Source organism: Hippocampus zosterae, chromosome 12, assembly GCF_025434085.1.
Source record: "Hippocampus zosterae strain Florida chromosome 12, ASM2543408v3, whole genome shotgun sequence".
Taxonomy (NCBI): Eukaryota; Metazoa; Chordata; class Actinopteri; order Syngnathiformes; family Syngnathidae; genus Hippocampus; species Hippocampus zosterae.
Genome location: NC_067462.1, coordinates 12,746,797 through 12,765,932, shown reverse-complemented (window position 1 = coordinate 12,765,932; position 19,136 = coordinate 12,746,797). Strand labels below are relative to the sequence as shown.

At 40.3% G+C, this 19,136-nt stretch overlaps 1 protein-coding gene across 1 annotated transcript in view; it reads left to right on the top strand.

Moving 5' to 3' along the window:
- Nucleotides 1-19,136, top strand: part of epha6 (eph receptor A6) — a 121,786-nt gene that overhangs the window by 66,012 nt on the left and 36,638 nt on the right. The window contains exon 5 of the mRNA XM_052082088.1: nucleotides 941-1,276. Within this exon, the coding sequence (XP_051938048.1) occupies nucleotides 941-1,276 (336 nt within the window). The remainder of the gene's footprint in view (nucleotides 1-940; nucleotides 1,277-19,136) is intronic.

Below are 19,136 nucleotides of genomic sequence, written 5' to 3'. Positions count from 1 at the left end.
AGTACAGTAGTAACATCTTGTTAACCTTTTAACATTGCGTTTTGGATGGAAACGTGTTAATCATTGGGTAGAGCTTTTAGAATTGAGTTGCACTGTGCCCCAAGGGTCAATTCTCGAGCCTGTTCTTTTCTCTCTACTTGTGTTTCACTGACAGCAAAACATTCAAGGTTCTTTCTCCCCAAAATAGCCAAGTAACTTGGTTACGCTCAAAGAATACCTTAGCAATTATAGAATGGAGCAACATAAAATCGGTGACATTAATCGGAACGAATATTCTGGAGGAATGTATTAGCTTGTATTCTGTTGCTTCTATGGTCATCATTTTCATTTTTATATCCACCAAGTCACATATACAATACAATACATGCTGATTTATATAGCGCTTTCACAACAGCGGCAGCTGTAACAAAGCGCTTAACAAAACAGTTAACATCAAGTAAAACAATAAACACAACACATAACATAAAACACAGTCATGCAGGCATAACCACTTTTCCATCACACGCTTTATGTATGCTGGTTTTGGTTGTTCATTTGCATGTGCGAAACAACTACAGTATTTACGTTTTTAGTTGTTGGGACGGTTTGCTTCAAAGGTTTGCCCATGAAATTCTGGCTCCGAAGGTCTGCGACAGTGCACTGTGCAGTACATTTTAATCGTATTACCTAAGTTAGAAGCAGTTGAATCTGTGTTGTGTTTCAGGAATATAATAATTATTGTAATTTGACAAAAGGAATGTTCATCATTACTAGTTCTGACACCAAATTAATTAAATGTGAGATTATGACGTTGAAGGCAAAATCAAGCTTTAAATTAAACAATGTGGCCCTTTTGAAGGCTTCCGAGGAGTACACTATTTGTACTTATTCAACTTAATAAAAAACTCACGATATACTGTATATTCATTGCGTTATCTCTTCTCTTTCCTTCTTTTAACAGGTCCTCCGTCCCCTCCACGTAACTTACTTTTCAACCTCAATGACACATGTCTGATGCTGGAATGGTCACCCCCCAGTGACACCGGGGGACGCCGAGACCTAACTTACAATGTCCAATGTAAACGCTGTGGTCCAGAGCCTGGCCAATGCCAACTTTGTGAGGAGGAGCTGCGTTTCCTTCCCCAACCGTTAGGCCTGACTACCGCCTCTGTCACCGTCATGGACTTCTCGGCGCACGCTAATTATACCTTTGAGATCGAATCACTCAACGGCGTTTCAGACATGAGCTCATTCCCTCGACAAGTCGCCATCATTACCGTCAGCACCAATCAGGGCGGTGAGTGTGAATTATTCAAACACTTGTTTGCAATACTGTGACCTATACCTTCTGCAACTTCAAAGACATAATTGCATGAATTGTGTGGAAGACATTTTGTTCCGCATATATTTGGGTGTTCTCTTCAGGGAATGCCGTTTTTCAACCTTGATTTTCTTTTGAACTGCACCAATCACACCTTTCCCGGGTATCTTTAAAGTTTTATTTTGCTCTCTGAAAAAGTTACATGAACAGATCTTCAATTACAATGCTTAAATCAGTGATTCCCAACTAGTTTGGCACATTAGGGTGCCGTGAGAGCCCAAACTGTCGATCAAATTTCACTTAATTGGTCTGAAAATTATTTATTAATAACAAATAATGAATTTTTGTACCTCCATCTATGTCAGCCACTTACAGTGACAGACAGAACAAAAAAATTATCTTCTATTAGATGGCAAAAAGTATGAAATTGACATACAGTACGTCTCCTCTCTTTGTGACGATTTTGTTTAGTGGGGTGCCGTGCGATTTTCCGAACTTAAAAAATGTTCCTTGGCTCAATAAAGGTTGGGAATTACTGGCTTAAAGTATGAGAGCACAGTCTAGCAAGCACTGAGCAACAGTGTGATTTCATAAATTTTGACTCAATGCAAGGTTTGAGAACACAATGAGAAATCGCAAGCAGATGTCACGTCTGTACAAATAGATGAAGATAAGTTCTTTTTTTGTTGTTTCAGTTCTAACTTAATGGGAAAAGAGCAGTCCAAGCTTGGGTTGATTTGTGGCTTTGCAGATAGCTCAGTTTTCGTCTCAACCCAGGAGGGCCTGTTTTAGTCCAGTCTATTTGTTAGTTTTCAGGAAATCTCCAACATAAATCTTGCTTTGGGGTTTGATGGATTGCCCAGACCCTGATCCAGGGAAACACCTCATTAGCTTTTAATGGGGATATTGCTTCTGCAAGGCCGTTTGATTGGTTGCCTCGCTTCTCTGCGGGTGAATGTCCAACTTTATTTTCTGTCCCATTCAACTGTTGTGGTTTGCTGGGTAGATCAATCTGCCCTGTGAATTTGTTGCTACTCTTGTAAGATTTCATCCAACCATTATTTTATATGACCAAGAAGGACATTTAGTGTTTGTCTTGATCTGCTCAAGGTTTTGTCCTTAAAGGAGTCATTTTTCTTTGCCGCTGTTGACAAAATGCTCATATGGGGATCTGTTGGGTCATTTGAAATGTTGGCAACTTGGTGGCAGAATTATGTATTGTTCCTTAATCACTTCTTACCATTTTAAAAAGCAGAATTATGACTGGTGTTACTTATAGCGTCACGCTAACAGAAGTTTTATTTTGTCGATTGAAAATGGAAATGCATTTGTTGAAGCGGCCATTTATTTTTTTTCTAAGCCGCTTTCTGTAAATAATGGCAGAGAATTAATGAGTGTTTTCCTGTTACCTGCATTCTTTTAATAAGAGTGTTGAAAGGACCATGTTTCCCGTGGGATATGGTATGGCGTGCTAGAATGTAAAGGCTTTTAGTTTGTAATTTGCAAACACATTTTTTTGTGTGTGTTCTCCCGCCCCGTGTTGTTCTCTAGTGTACAGTTTTCTGTCATCTTTGTTCTCTGGCTCCATCCCACCCTCTGCTCCTCTGTTGTTAAGGGAGTTTGGGGAAAACACATTTTCTCATACAGCCACAACACATTAAATGCATTATTCGGTGTGTTTCCAGGGACGGCTCGGCACTCTTTGCAGGTAAACACAATGTCACACCTCGACTTTTTATTTCATTAAGATTCCCTAAGTTCAATGCATAGAGACTCAGCAAGTCCCTTGGCTACGAGACAAGGCTAATATACACTAGGTTAATATACTCAGCTACAGCTTTTTAAAGTGCTTTAGGGAGCTAGAGTCAGGTCGCTTTTTTGGGGGTGTGGGGGGTTATTTTTTTCTGGACATGTTTGTTTTGATTTTAGCTTGATTGAATAGCTGTTTAAAGGAAAAAAAAGTATCTGATCCCAATGGAGTCAGGAACCTGAGGCTCCTTCCCTGCTCTTAAGTGGCTCGGGACTGTTCTTGCTCGGTTGTTTATTTTTTATAGTTTTTTTATTGCAATATGCATTTGTAGGATGCTGGATGGAATATGTATGTAATTTTGAAAATATCTAGTAGCCATAGAGGTTGAACCCCTTTCTTTTTCCTTAACATATAATCAGGAGATATAGTACACTGTACTGATGTCCGTAGAGCTCCAGTTTGTTAAACTTTTTCTCTTGAGAAAAAATTGAATCAACCCTTTATTAGTGATTAATTTCAGCAATCCTTGCTGTTCCCAGCACTGTACATTTCTGGACCGAGATGTCCGATGTTGTTCCCGGGATCTGTTGCAACCACTCATCTAGTTTGGGGGTCACTGCCCCGAGTGCTCCGACCACCACAGGCACGACTGTCACCTTTACCTTCCAAGCTCTCTGCAGCTCCTCTCTGAGCCCTTTTATTTATTTATATATATATATATATATATATATATATATATATATATATATATATATATATATAATGCACAAAAAAAATGCTAATAGTAATTAAAAATAGTTAAGCCCTCTGATAATGATTCCAACTCCAAACATTTATAGGGCTCGAGAGGCGAATTTTGGTTGAATCCCAAATTGTCTGACATTTCGGGTCAAATTTTACATCTAATTTTATTTTGTCAAAGTAATGTTGATTATAAAATTACCCTCAATTAATATTTCGATATCTGAAACTGTATAATGTGTTGCACTTGATAGATTGCTGTGTTTTTAAGAAACCTCCTGTTCGTGCACATGCTCAAGAAGAGGGCTCAGCTCACAAATAAATTCAACTAATCCATTCAAGGCAAACTTAATTGCATATGTCTCTTTCCTGTATGTTCATACACATGCTTCCCAGGACGCGGCCACCTGAAATTCTATGATGGGTGATTTGGAAAGGTGAAGAGAAAACACCATTAGCATAAAAGTGCCATCAGCAGAAAAGAGGCAAGCATGTGAATTCCCGTGTGTTGGAAGTGATAGCAAGAATCCTGTAATAATGCACCGCAGCCAAAGATGAATTTATTTTTGATATTAAAATGCAGATGGCGCTTTTGGTAAATACTTTATGCCAGGGCTGTTACCATATCTAATTTATTATGGCTGTGATGGGTTTCTTTGCAAAAACACACAGACATAAGCCATCCTTTAGTACTCTCCACATGCCTCAGAAACTATATGGCCTGTGATAATTTCCTGTCAAGCATAACCTTTTCTGTATTCTGTGATTTATATTTCTCCATATGCACAAACATCACTCTCCATGACATGCATACTTTTTACACACGGAAACTGGCAGAGAAAGGTAAAAATAGATCATTCATCCATATCATCTAAGTAGTGCGAGACAATATATTTCATACTCTTCCTGAAGACCACAATTAGTTGGTTGGACATACATAGCTCTTCTGACTAAAAGAAGATCCTACAAATATGGGAGGGTTTGATAGAAAAAAAAATAGCAATTGATATGAATGTAAGCAGAGAAGAGCCGGACAGACACAAATGAAAAGGCAGAAAGAAAAAAGGTGAAGAGGGAATATAAAATGAGAAGTGGGAGAATGGGAAGATGATTACATGGGGAGGCGAACAGAAGACAAAAAAGGGGGATGGCAGGATGAAAAGCGACTAAATTACGGTACCTGACAACAGAGTGAGTCATTGAAGTGCAGCAGATGGTTCTCATATAATGTCAGTCAATTATTGTAGATCAAGGCTGCAAATTGTACAGTCTGTCTCTACCTATACATTTCCAAACTTTGGGATTCAAAATAAAACATATATATTGAGATCTGTACCATTAAAAAAATAATAATAGGAACCGTGAAAGTGTTTCAGCCAATCTGAAATGTAAAGAAAGTTATGTCAAGAAAGGCCACCATGACTCCTAATAACATGTAAAAAAAAAAAAAAAAGGAAAAGGAAACATTTGCAAGCAAAAGTATGATGAAAAGGTCACAAATAACACAATAACAGCTATTTCATATATACACTATGAAATAATATTTCCAGGTTTTGGGATTAAATATTACTAGAAGTCAGTAGGACTATTGAAATAGGAAATAGGCGGAAGAATAAGAGACTGAATAAACAACTGATAATTGTGTCAGCCTTATGTTGGAGACATTTGTGACAAATAGAAAACACACATTTTAACAATGGTCGTTGAAATTTACACAGAGGGCAAAGGCGAAACAGTAGTTTGCATTTTGCAAGGACGGCATGACCTGAGAACAGGTGATGCTGTTGCGAATTGCATAGCTGGCTTTTATAATACTAAGTAGTGAAAGGAAGATGGCCAAGCGTGTGACCGTTGAAAGGAGGCGGCGGGAGCAGAAACGAAGATGTCGTTTAATCACACAAAACAGCTTGGTAATTGTTTATGTCACGGAAAGCAATCAGAGACAGTTCAGGCACTCAGTTGATGTGTCACATTAGAACAGCAACTTGAGACTCCAATCAGACAGTCTTTTGTAGATGCAAGAAAAGAATAAGGTTGGTGGAGAAGATGCATGTAACATTATGTGGAGAGGTGGTTTTTGGAAGTGCCATTCAAAAGACAATCTAATAAGACTCCACAAAATTGAACTTCAGTGGCTTTTTTTAATCTGTTAGAACACCTATATACAGTACACTTCCTTTAACATTTTTCATGATCTGATACATCTGTAAACTTTAACAGTTGAGCGTTTCAGCAGTCAAAGGCTAAGTTGGAGCACTTTCTCTGTACTGTTCAAAAATCAAACTGGCCAACACAACAAATGAGTCTAAACTCGTCCCATCTTTTCAAAATCTCTGAACTAATAAAGACTACACCACAAGGTGGCGCTTCGAGGACAGATTTTGAAAAACAATGTAGTTTTGGAGAAACCCCTCGGTCTGGCTACGTCTTCAGAGATGTGCCTGGATCAGAAATAATACAAAACTAAACCTGTCTTTGTCATCATCATTTCACCTGCTAGGCATGAAAAGACACACAACAAATACACTTCTCCCTGATTTTATTGTATGAGAGTACCATATTTTCCGAACTATAAGGCACACCTAAAAGCATTCACTTGTCTCAATAGTCGACAGTGCGCCTTACAGGTCTTCTGATTTCATGGACATAGTACCGTATTTTCACGACTATAAGGCGCCATTAAAAGTCTTAAATTTTCTCCAAAATGGACAGGACGCCTTATGGTGCGGAGCGTCCTTTATATGCGCTGAGTTCCAAAATCTGACTGACAGCCGACACGCTGTTTATATAGAGGCGGAAGTGACTGTGGCCAGGCAGGGAAAGAAGTCGGCCAATCAGGGAAGGGTGGGCGTGTATATATACATATATGGAGAGGGAGAGAGTGAGAGAGTGAGAGAGAGAGGGAGAGAGAGGACAGGCAAACTAGTCCGCCAATGGTGAAGGGTGGGCGTGTAAGTGGACGCCTCAAGCCAGTACCAACACTTGTATAGAGTGTGGCAATGTGCATTGTTGCAAAACAACTCCGGTTTTGGTTTCTAAGAACCCCTGAAAATAAATTCGACAAAAAGACACGCCTACGAAGCTCAGTTCAAACTTAAAGCCACCGGTTATGCTTTTGGCATGCGTGCCCATCTCACAGCAGCGGTGAAAAAAACAAGTCAAGCAAATGAACTCTGAGCTTGCCGTTATTCCCGGAGGGTTGACTAAAGAACTCCAACCGCTGGACATTGGCATCAACCGGGCGTTCAAAGTAAAGTTGCAAACGGCATGGGAACAATGGATGATCGGTGGCAAACACAACTTTACAAAGAGTGAGAGGCAGCACTTGGCCAGTTACGCCACAATACGCAACAACGAGAGGGAACGCGGCGTTTTTGATGGATTACGGTACTTGCACAATTGTTCAATTCTTTCTACACACACACGCGCTGCCACCATGTTTCGCTCTGTTCTTTACTTTCAAATGTGGGAAAGCTTCACACGAGAGAAATGTTGACTTTGCTGTTGCTACTCCTTCTTTCCGCTCGGCAATGCGTAGCAACTCACAATAGCATGTGATGCATTCAATGACAACTGAGATGTGCAGTCCTCTGCTTCTGATACAGAGGATGAGGACTTTGATGGATTTCTGGGTGATGATTGATCGAAAAATGTGAGAACATTGTACGATGGCTAAATAAAATACACCCGAACTCAGTTCTGCTTTCGTTGCCTTTTTAAAAACGTGTTTTTATCTTATCTGTATGTCTTGGCATGCTACCGTATGCTTCAAGCTAACGTGTTAGAGTGCGCGCATGCATGCCGTATGTTTAAGCTGGCGTATGTTTTACCACTGTAAAACTGCGGCCATTAGTACGATGCGTCCTGTGTATGTGTAAAATACAGAAATGTCACCCATTAATGAGACTGCGGCCATTAGTACGATGCGTCGAATAGTCGTGAAAATACGGTAATTTAAATGTTCTGAAAATGGTTTGTTAAATCCGCAGCAGTTGTGAAAGTGCTATATAAATAAAGTTTTATATATTGTATTGCCTTTAGCGTAGCTCCATCTAGTGCATGCATAACGTAACCTCAGCAACTATTGGAGCTTATATTCTATGCACCTTATAATGTGGTGTGCCCTATATATGAAAAACGTTTTAAAATAGGCCATTCATTGAAGGTGCACCTTATACTCCGAAGCGCCTTATAATGAGGAAAATATGGTACTCACAGAAACAACTAAGGTGCATAAGCAAATAGGCTATGTTCCTGTAGATGTGTGCTCTGGTTTGACTTTGCTGTTTCAACGTCGACAGCACCTTCGTAAAACACTTTGCATTGCACGATAGTTTTTAAACCGTTGTCATTTATGCAGAGGGAATTAGTAATTGGAACTCCAAAAACATTATTGTCAAACATGACTAAATTGTTCGAGTCAAACTCTATTAAAGGTGACGTCTTTTCTTCCTTGACCTGTGATGGCCTTCTGCCTAGTAGCCCAGCAGGCGCCAGGATCAATTTGCAGCTGCCGTTATGAATGAGTTGAATGCATGAAACTGCTAGCCTCCTGCTAGGCAACACCTCTCCCGGTATCGCACTATGCTCTAACTAACTATGACAAATTATCCACACACTTAATTACCAGCCAGGGAAAATCCCAATGATGTTTATTAGGCACGGCATCATAAAGCGGTTTGTCCATGGCCCGAGACCAAAGCGCTGTGCTGCAGAAACGCTAATCACAACAACAACCATATAAATTAGATGAGTTGAAAGACCGGGGGCCTCGATGAACTGCTTCTGTGGCGTGACGTGGATGGGGGGGAGGAGAGGGTGGGGTGTGAGGACCATGACAGTCTTTGAATGAATCAACAGCGATGAGCGCTGTTTTGAAGTGCTGAGCTCCACTTCCTTTTAGTTGTGTTTCCTTCAAGCTGTACATCAGTTTAGCTTGCATCTGCATGGCTTGCTACATCTCTATTCATTGGGACCATGTGTGCAGTGACTAGAAAGAATACCAGTGGCAGTGATGATTCCAAGCAACTTACTCTATCAGATTGTAAATTGCAGCATCCCTTTAACATTTTACGATTCACATCTACAAATGACAAAATAAACTACACATGCAAATGTTAGTGAACCGACTTGTTTGCACTTGTTTACTTACTGTAAAGAAGAGCCGCATGTTGAGGATAAAATAATGGAGACTCACATTATCCTTTCCCATACATCGTCGTATCTCACTCCATCTGATGCGTTCAATGTTTTCCCTAACCAGGGGATGAGGTAGTGGAACATAGTCGTTGCCGATGAATTAAACTAACAAGCAAAATTCATAAGGCATAATATCACGATGGTCGATGTGCCAACAAAAAGTGAATGGAGCTCCATACCCAATGGCAATGATCAATTCGATTCTCAATATCTATTCTACATTTGCATCTAAATTCGATCCAGTTCTTCTCCTACAAGCATGTTTATGCATGCATGCGAGTCGAGAGCTGGACATGGGACATTGGCCTTGGGCAGTGGGCGGCCATAAATATTACTTCCATAGTAGTTGGCTTATTAGAAGTTTGATTTATCAGCCTCTCTGTCAGGAATATACGCCCTTGGCACCTCAAGTGAGGAAATACGCTCTCAGGAAGCCCCAATTACTGTGCAGCATATGGAAATATACGGAGAATATTTAGTGTCAAGCCATAAATGCCATGTGTCCTCGTTGCGTTGATCTGGGCGCAGCTTATCATGCCCCAGACATCATTGTCATGTCTCTCATTCACAAATTAATGCAAAGCACATACACTCCGTCATTTTCTCTCTCTCTTTCTCTCTCTCTCTCTCTCTCTCTCTCTCTCTCTCTTTCTCACACACGCGCAAACACAAACAGGGGCACAAACACGTACACGCACACCCCTTATGCCTTCTGTTAAGGCAGATAGAGGGAGGAACAATTGAGCAGGATGGATGTGTTCGACAGTTCCCTGCCTCCTTAGTGATTTATCAAAGTGTTTATCCTGGTAATTTTCCTTATCTCTTATTCCCTCCTTTCTCTGTCCAATCCTTCATTTTCTCCCACATACATTTATGATGAAGCCATGGTAGCGTTGGAGCCATTTATGTATTACCAGCAGACTCCGATATAATTTGCTGCAACTTGACATCAGCATTAATTTGAAGTTGTAGGGCTGCAGGTTAAATGGCTTATCTCATGCTATCCAGAATTGCTTCTTATCTTACTGTAAATTGTATATTGTTGTGTTTTGGGGTGTAATCTTGTCAGAAACTTTGGATGATGATGATGAACAGTTTCGAAGTATAGTATGTAAAAAGATTTCTGAAATTATTAAAAATGGATGATGGACTATGAGGTCACTGATTTTGGTCGGTCCAATTTAATTTCAGTGCCAGTGTGAATGGGACTGTGAAATGTGATTTGTCTCTGTGTCCTGGGATTGGTCCGGAGTAATCCTTTGGCAAAACACAATGATGTGCCAACAATTAATGGTGGGAGGAAGCAACAGTGTGTATTGTTGACACATGAGTCTGAGATTAGAAAGCACATAGAAGTACATGAAGTCAATGTACAGCTAGTTGCCATCGCAACAGATGGAGCCCAGAATATAGTGAATGTGCACTTCGTAATTCACTGTGCAGCAAAGAGCCACTTCTGGGATTATTTAGGTATGTTTCCTCTTCTCTTCTCGTGTCGTGTAAAAGTCCATGGTCTGGGGGAAGTATTTGGAACAGACCATGTTACCGCTTGGGACCAAACCAGAGGATGTCTCTTTATAAAGCTTTTAATTGAGTTTTCCTTGCCAAATAACACATTGTGGTCAAATTGTTTTTGCAGTGATAAGTGTTTAGATCGCTTCATTCTTTCATTTGAAAGCAAGGTATGTCTTTGAATGTCATGAAAGTAGATCTTAGTTTCAATAAGATGAGTGATCACTGGTTTCAACAAAGCCATAACAAATATGCGTATGGCTTTATTAAAACGAATAGAGAAAAAGGCAACCATCTAAGGCTTAGATAGAATATCTTAGATTCTAAGTTATTCCATGTGGAAAACAATGATGATAATGTTTTGTTTTGTTTTTTTGATGGAGTATCGGATTCCACATCTGCGCTTATGTATGTTGTCAGGACATACACGATTCATCACACTTACTTTGCAAAGTTATTTCCAACATAACAACTCAAACTCGTGGATTTAACATCACCATTTTATATTCAGGAATTATTTGGAGAGAAACAAAGAAGCTCAACTATATCTTTAGGGAAAGGTTTGGATATAAAAGTGTCGTCTGCTTCACTGTTTGATACACTTGTGAAAGTCCCTGTGGCTATGCAGTGAGCAATGAATGTTTTTCTTTTTTTTTTTTTTCCCCCTCCGCAGAAAGTGTTTATTCTTAGCTTGGACTGGTGCTGTGTTGCCCTCTAATAGATCCACACCTTAGATTGTGACTGTCTGGGACGACCAGTGACATGCGGCGCTCCCTCGCTTTGGTGTAAAGGGAAAAAAAAAATCTATGGTGCTTTGAAGGTGTTCACCCTCGGTGTGACCTTGCTCTCCGGCAGGACCCCGTTCCTTCTTCATCTCTAGGGTGCTGTCCCCTGGTGCACTGTACATCTCTCTGCACCTGCAATCATGGCAACCATCTTTGAAGCGAGATGAACACAAACACATAAAAGAGAAAATAAAAATGTGACTGAGAAAAGGGGAGCGGGGAGGGCTACAGCACGTGGGGCCATTTTCAGGCTGAGTTTAGTGAGACAGAAAAAGACAAATTGTATAGTTTTTGTAAAATTCCCAATGATTTTGAAAAATGTGGTCTGTTCAAGTTTGAGCAAGCAATGAACCCTCCTGATAGAAGAGAGAAATACAAGTAACCATGTTGCTCTTTTCTCATGGTGTTTTTTCTTCTTGCAAAATGAAACATTTAAATGAGAAAACAATGATGCATGAGCCCCAAATTTCAGGGCCCCAAATAATTCAATTTGATTTGACCCCGAATCTACTTTGCTGTCAACACGATAACTGATCTGCAAATATTCTTTCAGCCTTTAGGAAAGTGTGTGTGTTTTTGTTTTTTTGTTTTTTTTGGGGGGGGGTGGGGGGGGGGGTTCTGCTCTCACAGAAGAGAAACGAAAAGTACACTCCCAAAACAGACATTCTGTATGCCGAGCTGCAATGCCACCATCAGTACCTCTTTTTCAAAATGGTCATATTAGTTTCAGTAAAATCATCCAATTCATTTCAAACTGCTTTGAAAAATGTACAATACATTTTTGGGCCCACTGGCATGTCAAACCAGCGGTAGGGCTGGTTTCACAATACACACAGCAATTGAAAACTAAACGGCAGCCTTTAGCCACAATTTCAGATTGAACTTTGATTAAGGGATTTTTTAAAAAGTGTTGTGAAGCTGGACTCTTCTGCTTTTAATGCAAATCTGCTTACTTCACTTCATCTCCGGTGGATTTTCTTCTTGTCTTAACCTTCCTTGTTGAGGTCGAGAGTTAATCCCTGGATGCTTGCTGAGCTGCGGACTCGTGAGGTACTCAACATCCTACATTATAACATCTCTGACGGTGTTTAATCATTTGGAATAAACTTTACAAAAACAGCCACAAGAGCCAAACGTGTGTGTGTGTGTGTGTGTGTGTGTGTGTGTGTGTGTGTGTGTGTGTGTGTGTGTGTGTGTGTGTGTGTGTGTGTGTGTGTGTGTGTGTGTGTGTGTGTGTGTGTGTGTGTGTGTGTGTGTGTGTGTGTGTGTGTGTGTGTGTGTGTGTATGTGCGCGTATGCGTGTGTATATAAAATCACATATAACTTGGCCTTTGCAAGATGTTCAGACATTTAACTCAAATCCACAATTTGTGACATACGTGTTCAAATTAATAGACTGTACAGCGCATTTTTAAAATAATTTAATTTAATAATTAAGAAGTAAGCAATACAAATAGATAGCACACCCGCAGAGAAGCCATTAAATATTCACATTTCTGCTGTAACTGATTTTTTTTTAAATCAACAAAAAATGTTCCATAAATGTGTACGGTTATAAGATGAAGCTGAAAGTTATAAATTCTAAAAAGGCTTGGCTTTCATATCTCGACATAATTTTCTCTGCAAATTTTCCAAAGTGCAAAGTTTTTCCAAGATATGCACATGGCTTCAGAGCTGCTGAGAGGCTGTCATTGCAGAGGATTTTGGGGTTTATTTCCCCGCCGCCCACCTTTACTCACTTCGGTGGGCCATGAGAGCATGCGTGGCCAACCGAGATGCACTCTGGACGGCTATGGAGGTGTGATGCACCACAACACTACTGGCAAATCTGTTTTTTTCTTCAGAGATTATCCTTCACTCCAAACACCAATGCAGTGCTCTGCGACAACTTCCTGCATCTTGCTGCCAAGGCAGATATTTCGCACTGGTTAGACCAACCAGAGTATTGGCTTTAAAGTTGTTGTTTTTTTTTTTTTTTAATGTCATCACAATGTTGGCCGTCTTGTTTCAGTAACTAACGTCTTTTGGAGGAAAACTAAAAATGCCCTTTTGGGCCACTTCCAACCAAAAACTTTCGAAGAATGAGTTTTCTGTGTATCCCGACCGTATAAATGATGATAACTGCAGTGACATCAAACAGGCATGGACTGTTAAGTAGTAAGCTAAATCGTTTTTGGCATTGCAGCATCATCGGTGATTACCATTGAAAGTCGGTTGATATATTGCAGCAATAAACAGACTGCAGGACGGCACTCTGCTACACGGTGCTCCAAGAAAGTTAAGCTTGGCAATATGACACCGTATACATCCATCATTCAGCACACTGCGTACACAAACTCCTATCATAAACTCCCAATGTCACTATTTAACCTGAAACTCACGACACTATTGCACCATTATAAGAATTGCTGCACAAGTAGGTTATAGAAAGAGGTCAAATAATGGTTTGCTTTGCCTGTCACCGTACATTTTACTACCGCCCATCAGGCCAATGGGTAAGTAACGCATCAGAACATGCAAGGCATAGAGTATGTTCAAATGCTAAATATCATGTTATTATGATATTTAGAATTATGTTCTTTTCCATAGCTTGGATAAAACCGAGAGTTCCTGAGGTGTATTTTCAGATCGAGTGGCAATCGCATAGTGATGACAGCAACACTTGTCACATATGGCCACATGACCTTTAGAACAGAAGTTGTGCCGCCATAGCTGATGTCATTGCTGTGGTAAACTGGTCCAGTCAGCAGTTGTACAGTTGGCTTGTGTTGGAGGGCACCAGAAACGTGAGTACTGTGTGAGTGTAACCGAGGATAATAAGTGGGGAAAATGCCGCCACAATGTGTCTTTTAACAGTTTTTGTCAATGAATATTTTTTTTTTCACACTGACTTGATGCAGATAGAAAAGATAATTTACGGAAAAAATATCTGTTTTATGACGTGGTATGTCTCAAGCCTGATTTACACGATAGGTCTTCATGCCCAATTCGATTCATTGCTTTGATACAATTTTAACTTGTGCCTGATATTACATTTTCTGAACCCCAGTCACAACCCACATGCATGAAGACCCAAAACACTCTGTTGTAAAAGAAAAGAAAAATCGCGTAATGACGCACAACGTCCCTGTTAGGCAGATTCCTCACATCTCCAACATCTGCAACGAGGCATTACACTATTATTTTCTAAAAGGCCTATTCGAATGTATGTAACTTTTTTTTTTTTAATTCATGTTGTCTGGAAAAAATCTTGAAGCTACATAACGCAGCAAGGCTCCCATGTCATGTGGTAGTGGAGGAATTATCCAACGCTTCTCAGACAGTTGAAGTGTCCAAGAGAGTAAATCATAAAACTCAAAATTTGGTCCTCGAGAGCCTGTTTACTGCATGTTTTAGATGTTTCCCCCCTGCTAGAAGCCAGATTCAATTGATCAGCTAATCAGCAAGCCCTGCAAGAGCCTGATAATGATCCTGATGATTTGAATCAGGTGTGTTGGAGAATGGGAAACATCGAAAACATGCAGGACTGGACTTTGAGACCGTTGTCGTAAATACCGTAGATTTGTTCTTAAGCAATTTTTTAACACTTGAGATTTTTTTTAAATATCATGTAAAAATGACAGACAGTGTGGGGAAAGATCAATAATATCCCTTTGTGTAAAAAAACATGGGTAATTGACTAAATTCTGACATAAGGGGTCTCTACGTCTTACATTGAGAGTATTAATTTCAAAAGAATTTAGTCCCCAACTTGACTTTCCCTAGGCCCTGGCAAACAACAATATAATACCTCTCTAAGAGACTTAATCCTCTTTCACGCTGCCTTCCTGGCAAATTGGCACATCAGCGGTGTAACGGTAGGGCCGCATTTAATCGCTAGTGCCTTTCAGACAGACCTCACAGAAGCGGGACATTGTAGTATCCACAGTGTTTTCACAAAGCTGATGCTGTTTAATGCTAACAATTAGACGTGTGGTGACCCCAGAGTTAGCATCTGGGACAGCTTATTGCTTTCAATACAAAAAAGCATGTATTAAACTTCACTTCGGCTTCCCAATACACACCTCTGTTCTGGCTTTTGTACTACACTGAAAAAAATGGTGTGGTGCCTTTACTCGATTTATATTTTCAAGTTGCTGCACACAATCAAATCATCTGGACTTCGATACATATTTTTAAGTACGGCAGATGTAAAGTCTATCCAGATTATTTCATGCATTCACTTGAGAAAATAAAATTGAGTGAATTCAACACGTAGGTTTTTTTTCGATGTCCATCAGAGGTTCTCCTTCCCGCATTTGTACCTTACACACAGGGCAACGGGCCGTAAAAGTCACCTTCGATAACCATTGTGAAATGGGCTTTACAGTTCGCGACCTATCGGATCCCCAGACAGCGTTCAAATGAGAGGTGGGAGCATAAAATAAACGAGAACTCTCATAGTAAAGCAGCAAAGAGGTCGTGATGAAGGATTAGAGGTCAAGTTGAGGTCAATTGGATGCATTGTGGGGACGCAATGTTATTAAAGTTAAGTATAAGAATAATTTTGCTAGTTTGAGTTTTTATGTATCGTTTGGCAGGCAAGACTCAAACAGCAAACTATTTCTTTCTTAAAGGTATTCTATTTTGTTGTACTTTGGCCTTTTGTTTTCCTAACGCACAATCAACTCTCGGCATAATCAGGGATTTGAAACGAATAGATGAAAGCTGTGATGTCGCGGCATGTAGCTTAGCGCGCAGATCTTGAAAGGAAGGCAGTAGAACGGAAAGTCATTAAAACATTTGTTTACCTTTTGTGCCCTTGGTGTATGGAGAAACGTTTGTCAAATGACTCTTAGAATTGTGTGGGGTGGTGCACACCGTTTTCACTTCGATGCATTTATTTCCATTTAGAAAACTTATACATTATTTATTCTCACACGATTAAAGCATTAGAGTTGGCCGGTGGTCGCGTATCTGAATACATTCTCACAGAGAAAACGCATTACTCAGTTCTTGCATGTGTGTTTGGACATTAAATGGCCATCAATTTGGCCGTGTGTGTGCTTGTGCAACAGATGGATGACACACATAACCCACACAAACACACACCGCATGCTTTGTGGGCAGTAAATCCCGACAGACTACACAGTCTTGTTAGCAGAAGGTTGCACAGCCAATGTGTCCTTGAGTTTGACAGTCAACCTCTGCCGACTCACTCATCAAAAGCCACAGCACAACACTTTCTGAAATCATTCTTCTGATAATATGGTCGCACAGGTTCCGAGTAGTATTAAAAATGTCTTGAAATGATGACGCAGTTTAATGGTTGATATCGAAGCCGGTAAATGATTTGGTACTTAATTATTTATCATTTACGATGTATTTTGAATGGCTTGATACACCCATTATAGCTAATAAGTGGCTAAGGTATATTTACTAGACATTGTGGCTACTTCATGATATAATGGAGTAACCTGTGCCAGGGGAAACACTCACATTGCATCGGCCATAAATTTAATAGCAATTAACATTACCTTATGCTTGTATTTGGACTGAATGAGCAAGTAGTCTTGGCAATATGCTCTGTACCGTATTTTTCGGATTATACGTCTCTCCGGATTATAAATCGCACCAGCCAAAAAATGCATAATTAAGAAGGAAAAAACATATGTCGCACTGGTGTATAAGTCGCATTTTTGGGGGAAATGTATTTGATAAAATCCAACACCAAAAACATACATGTCATCTTGAAAGGCAATTTCAAATAAAAATAAAACTAGAGAACAACAGGCTGAATAAGTGTACAATATGCTAACGTTACATGACACTTAAACAACCAACTGTGAATGTGCCTGGTATGTTCACATAACATATTACGAGTTATTTAGACCACTATAGCACAAATAACATGCGGACAAATGTACCAAACCATCAGCGTCACCCCAAATCATGAAATCCAATGAAATCTTCATACTCTGTGTCAATTTTAAACAACTCCGGAGGTAGAAGGTGCAGTGCTTCCTCTTCTACGTCACTTACGTCAGAGTCATCGTCAGTTGTTTTTCTCAGTTACCGCCAATGTGGAAAGTATGAACACAGGCCGAGAGCACCCTCTTGCGGTTTGATGGGAAAATAAATGTGATGTGTACAATGCGTTAACTATTTCACACATAAATCGCTCCAGAGTATAAGTCGCACCCCCGGCCAAACTATGAAAAAAACTGTGACTTATACTCCGGAAAATACTGTATTTCAGTTAATAGAGGCGGGGGGTGGGGGGGTTACATTATTCAATCGAGTAAGGACAAGGCAACTTCACTGAAAACAAACCAACATTTATCATTAGAAAGTGAGAAATTGATCTGCTTTTCCTTCTGATATAGTGCTTCTGCAGACATTTGTAGTTGCTGTTTTATTATGTTGATTTTTTTTTTTTTATATCAGCGGAATGGAAAAAACGCTTTCAAAATGTGCTAAACTTCTGTTTCCCATGCCATTGTTAATCAGAAAAAATGCTGCACAGAGCACTTGTGCCATAGCGGAGGTCTGCTTTGACATAGCTCAACTTCCCACTGGTGAAAACTTCCTCACAGTAGACCAGAATCTTAGCAAACAATCTGTTATCATGACTATCTCTCATAGAAAGTTCAGATATCAATGTAGCACCTAAGGAAATGGGGAAGATGACAGTTAACATTGTTTACTCTAAGATCTTTGGAATGACTTAACGATACAGAATGTATATTTTACTTACCGTATTTTCACGACTATAAGGCGCCATTAAAAGTCTTAAATTTTCTCCAAAATGGACAGGACGCCTTATGGTGCGGAGCGTCCTTTATATGCGCCGAGTTCCAAAATCTGACTGACAGCCGACACGCTGTTTATATAGAGAAAAGGCGGAAGTGACTGTGAAAGAAGTCGGCCAATCAGGGAAGGGTGGGCGTGTATATATACATATATGGAGAGGGAGAGAGAGAGAGAGAGGGAGAGAGAGGACAGACAAGCTAGTCCGCCAATGGTGAAGGGTGGGCGTGTAAGTGGACGCCTCAAGCCAGTACCAACACTTGTATAGCGTGTGGCAATGTGCATTGTTGCAAAACAACTCCGGTTTTGGTTTCTAAGAACCCCTGAAAATAAATTCGACAAAAAGACACGCCTACGAAGCTCAGTTCAAACTTAAAGCCACCAGTTATGCTTTTGGCATGCGTGCCCATCTCACAGCAGCGGTGAAAAAACAAGTCAAGCAAATGAACTCTGAGCTTGCCGTTATTCCCGGAGGCTTGACTAAAGAACTCCAACCGCTGGACATTGGCATCAACCGGGCGTTCAAAGTAAAGTTGCAAACGGCATGGGAACAATGGATGATCGGTGGCAAACACAACTTTACAAAGAGTGAGAGGCAGCGCTTGGCGAGTTACGCCACAATGCGCAACAACGAGAGGGAACGCTGCGTTTTTGATGGATTACGGGACTTGCACAATTGTTCAATTCCTTCTACACACACACGCGCTGCCACCATGTTTCGCTCTGTTCTTTACTTTCAAATGTGGGAAAGCTTCACACGAGAGAAATGTTGACTTTGCTGTTGCTACTCCTTCTTTCCGCTCGGCAATGCGTAGCAACTCACACTAGCATGTGATGCATTCAATGACAACTGAGATGTGCAGTCCTCTGCTTCTGATACAGAGGATGAGGACTTTGATGGATTTCTGGGTGATGATTGATCGAAAACGTGAGAACATTGTACGATGGCTAAATAAAATACACCCGAACTCAGTTCTGCTTTCGTTGCCTTTTTAGAAACGTGTTTTTATCTTATCTGTATGTCTTGGCATGCTACCGTATGCTTCAAGCTAACGTGTTA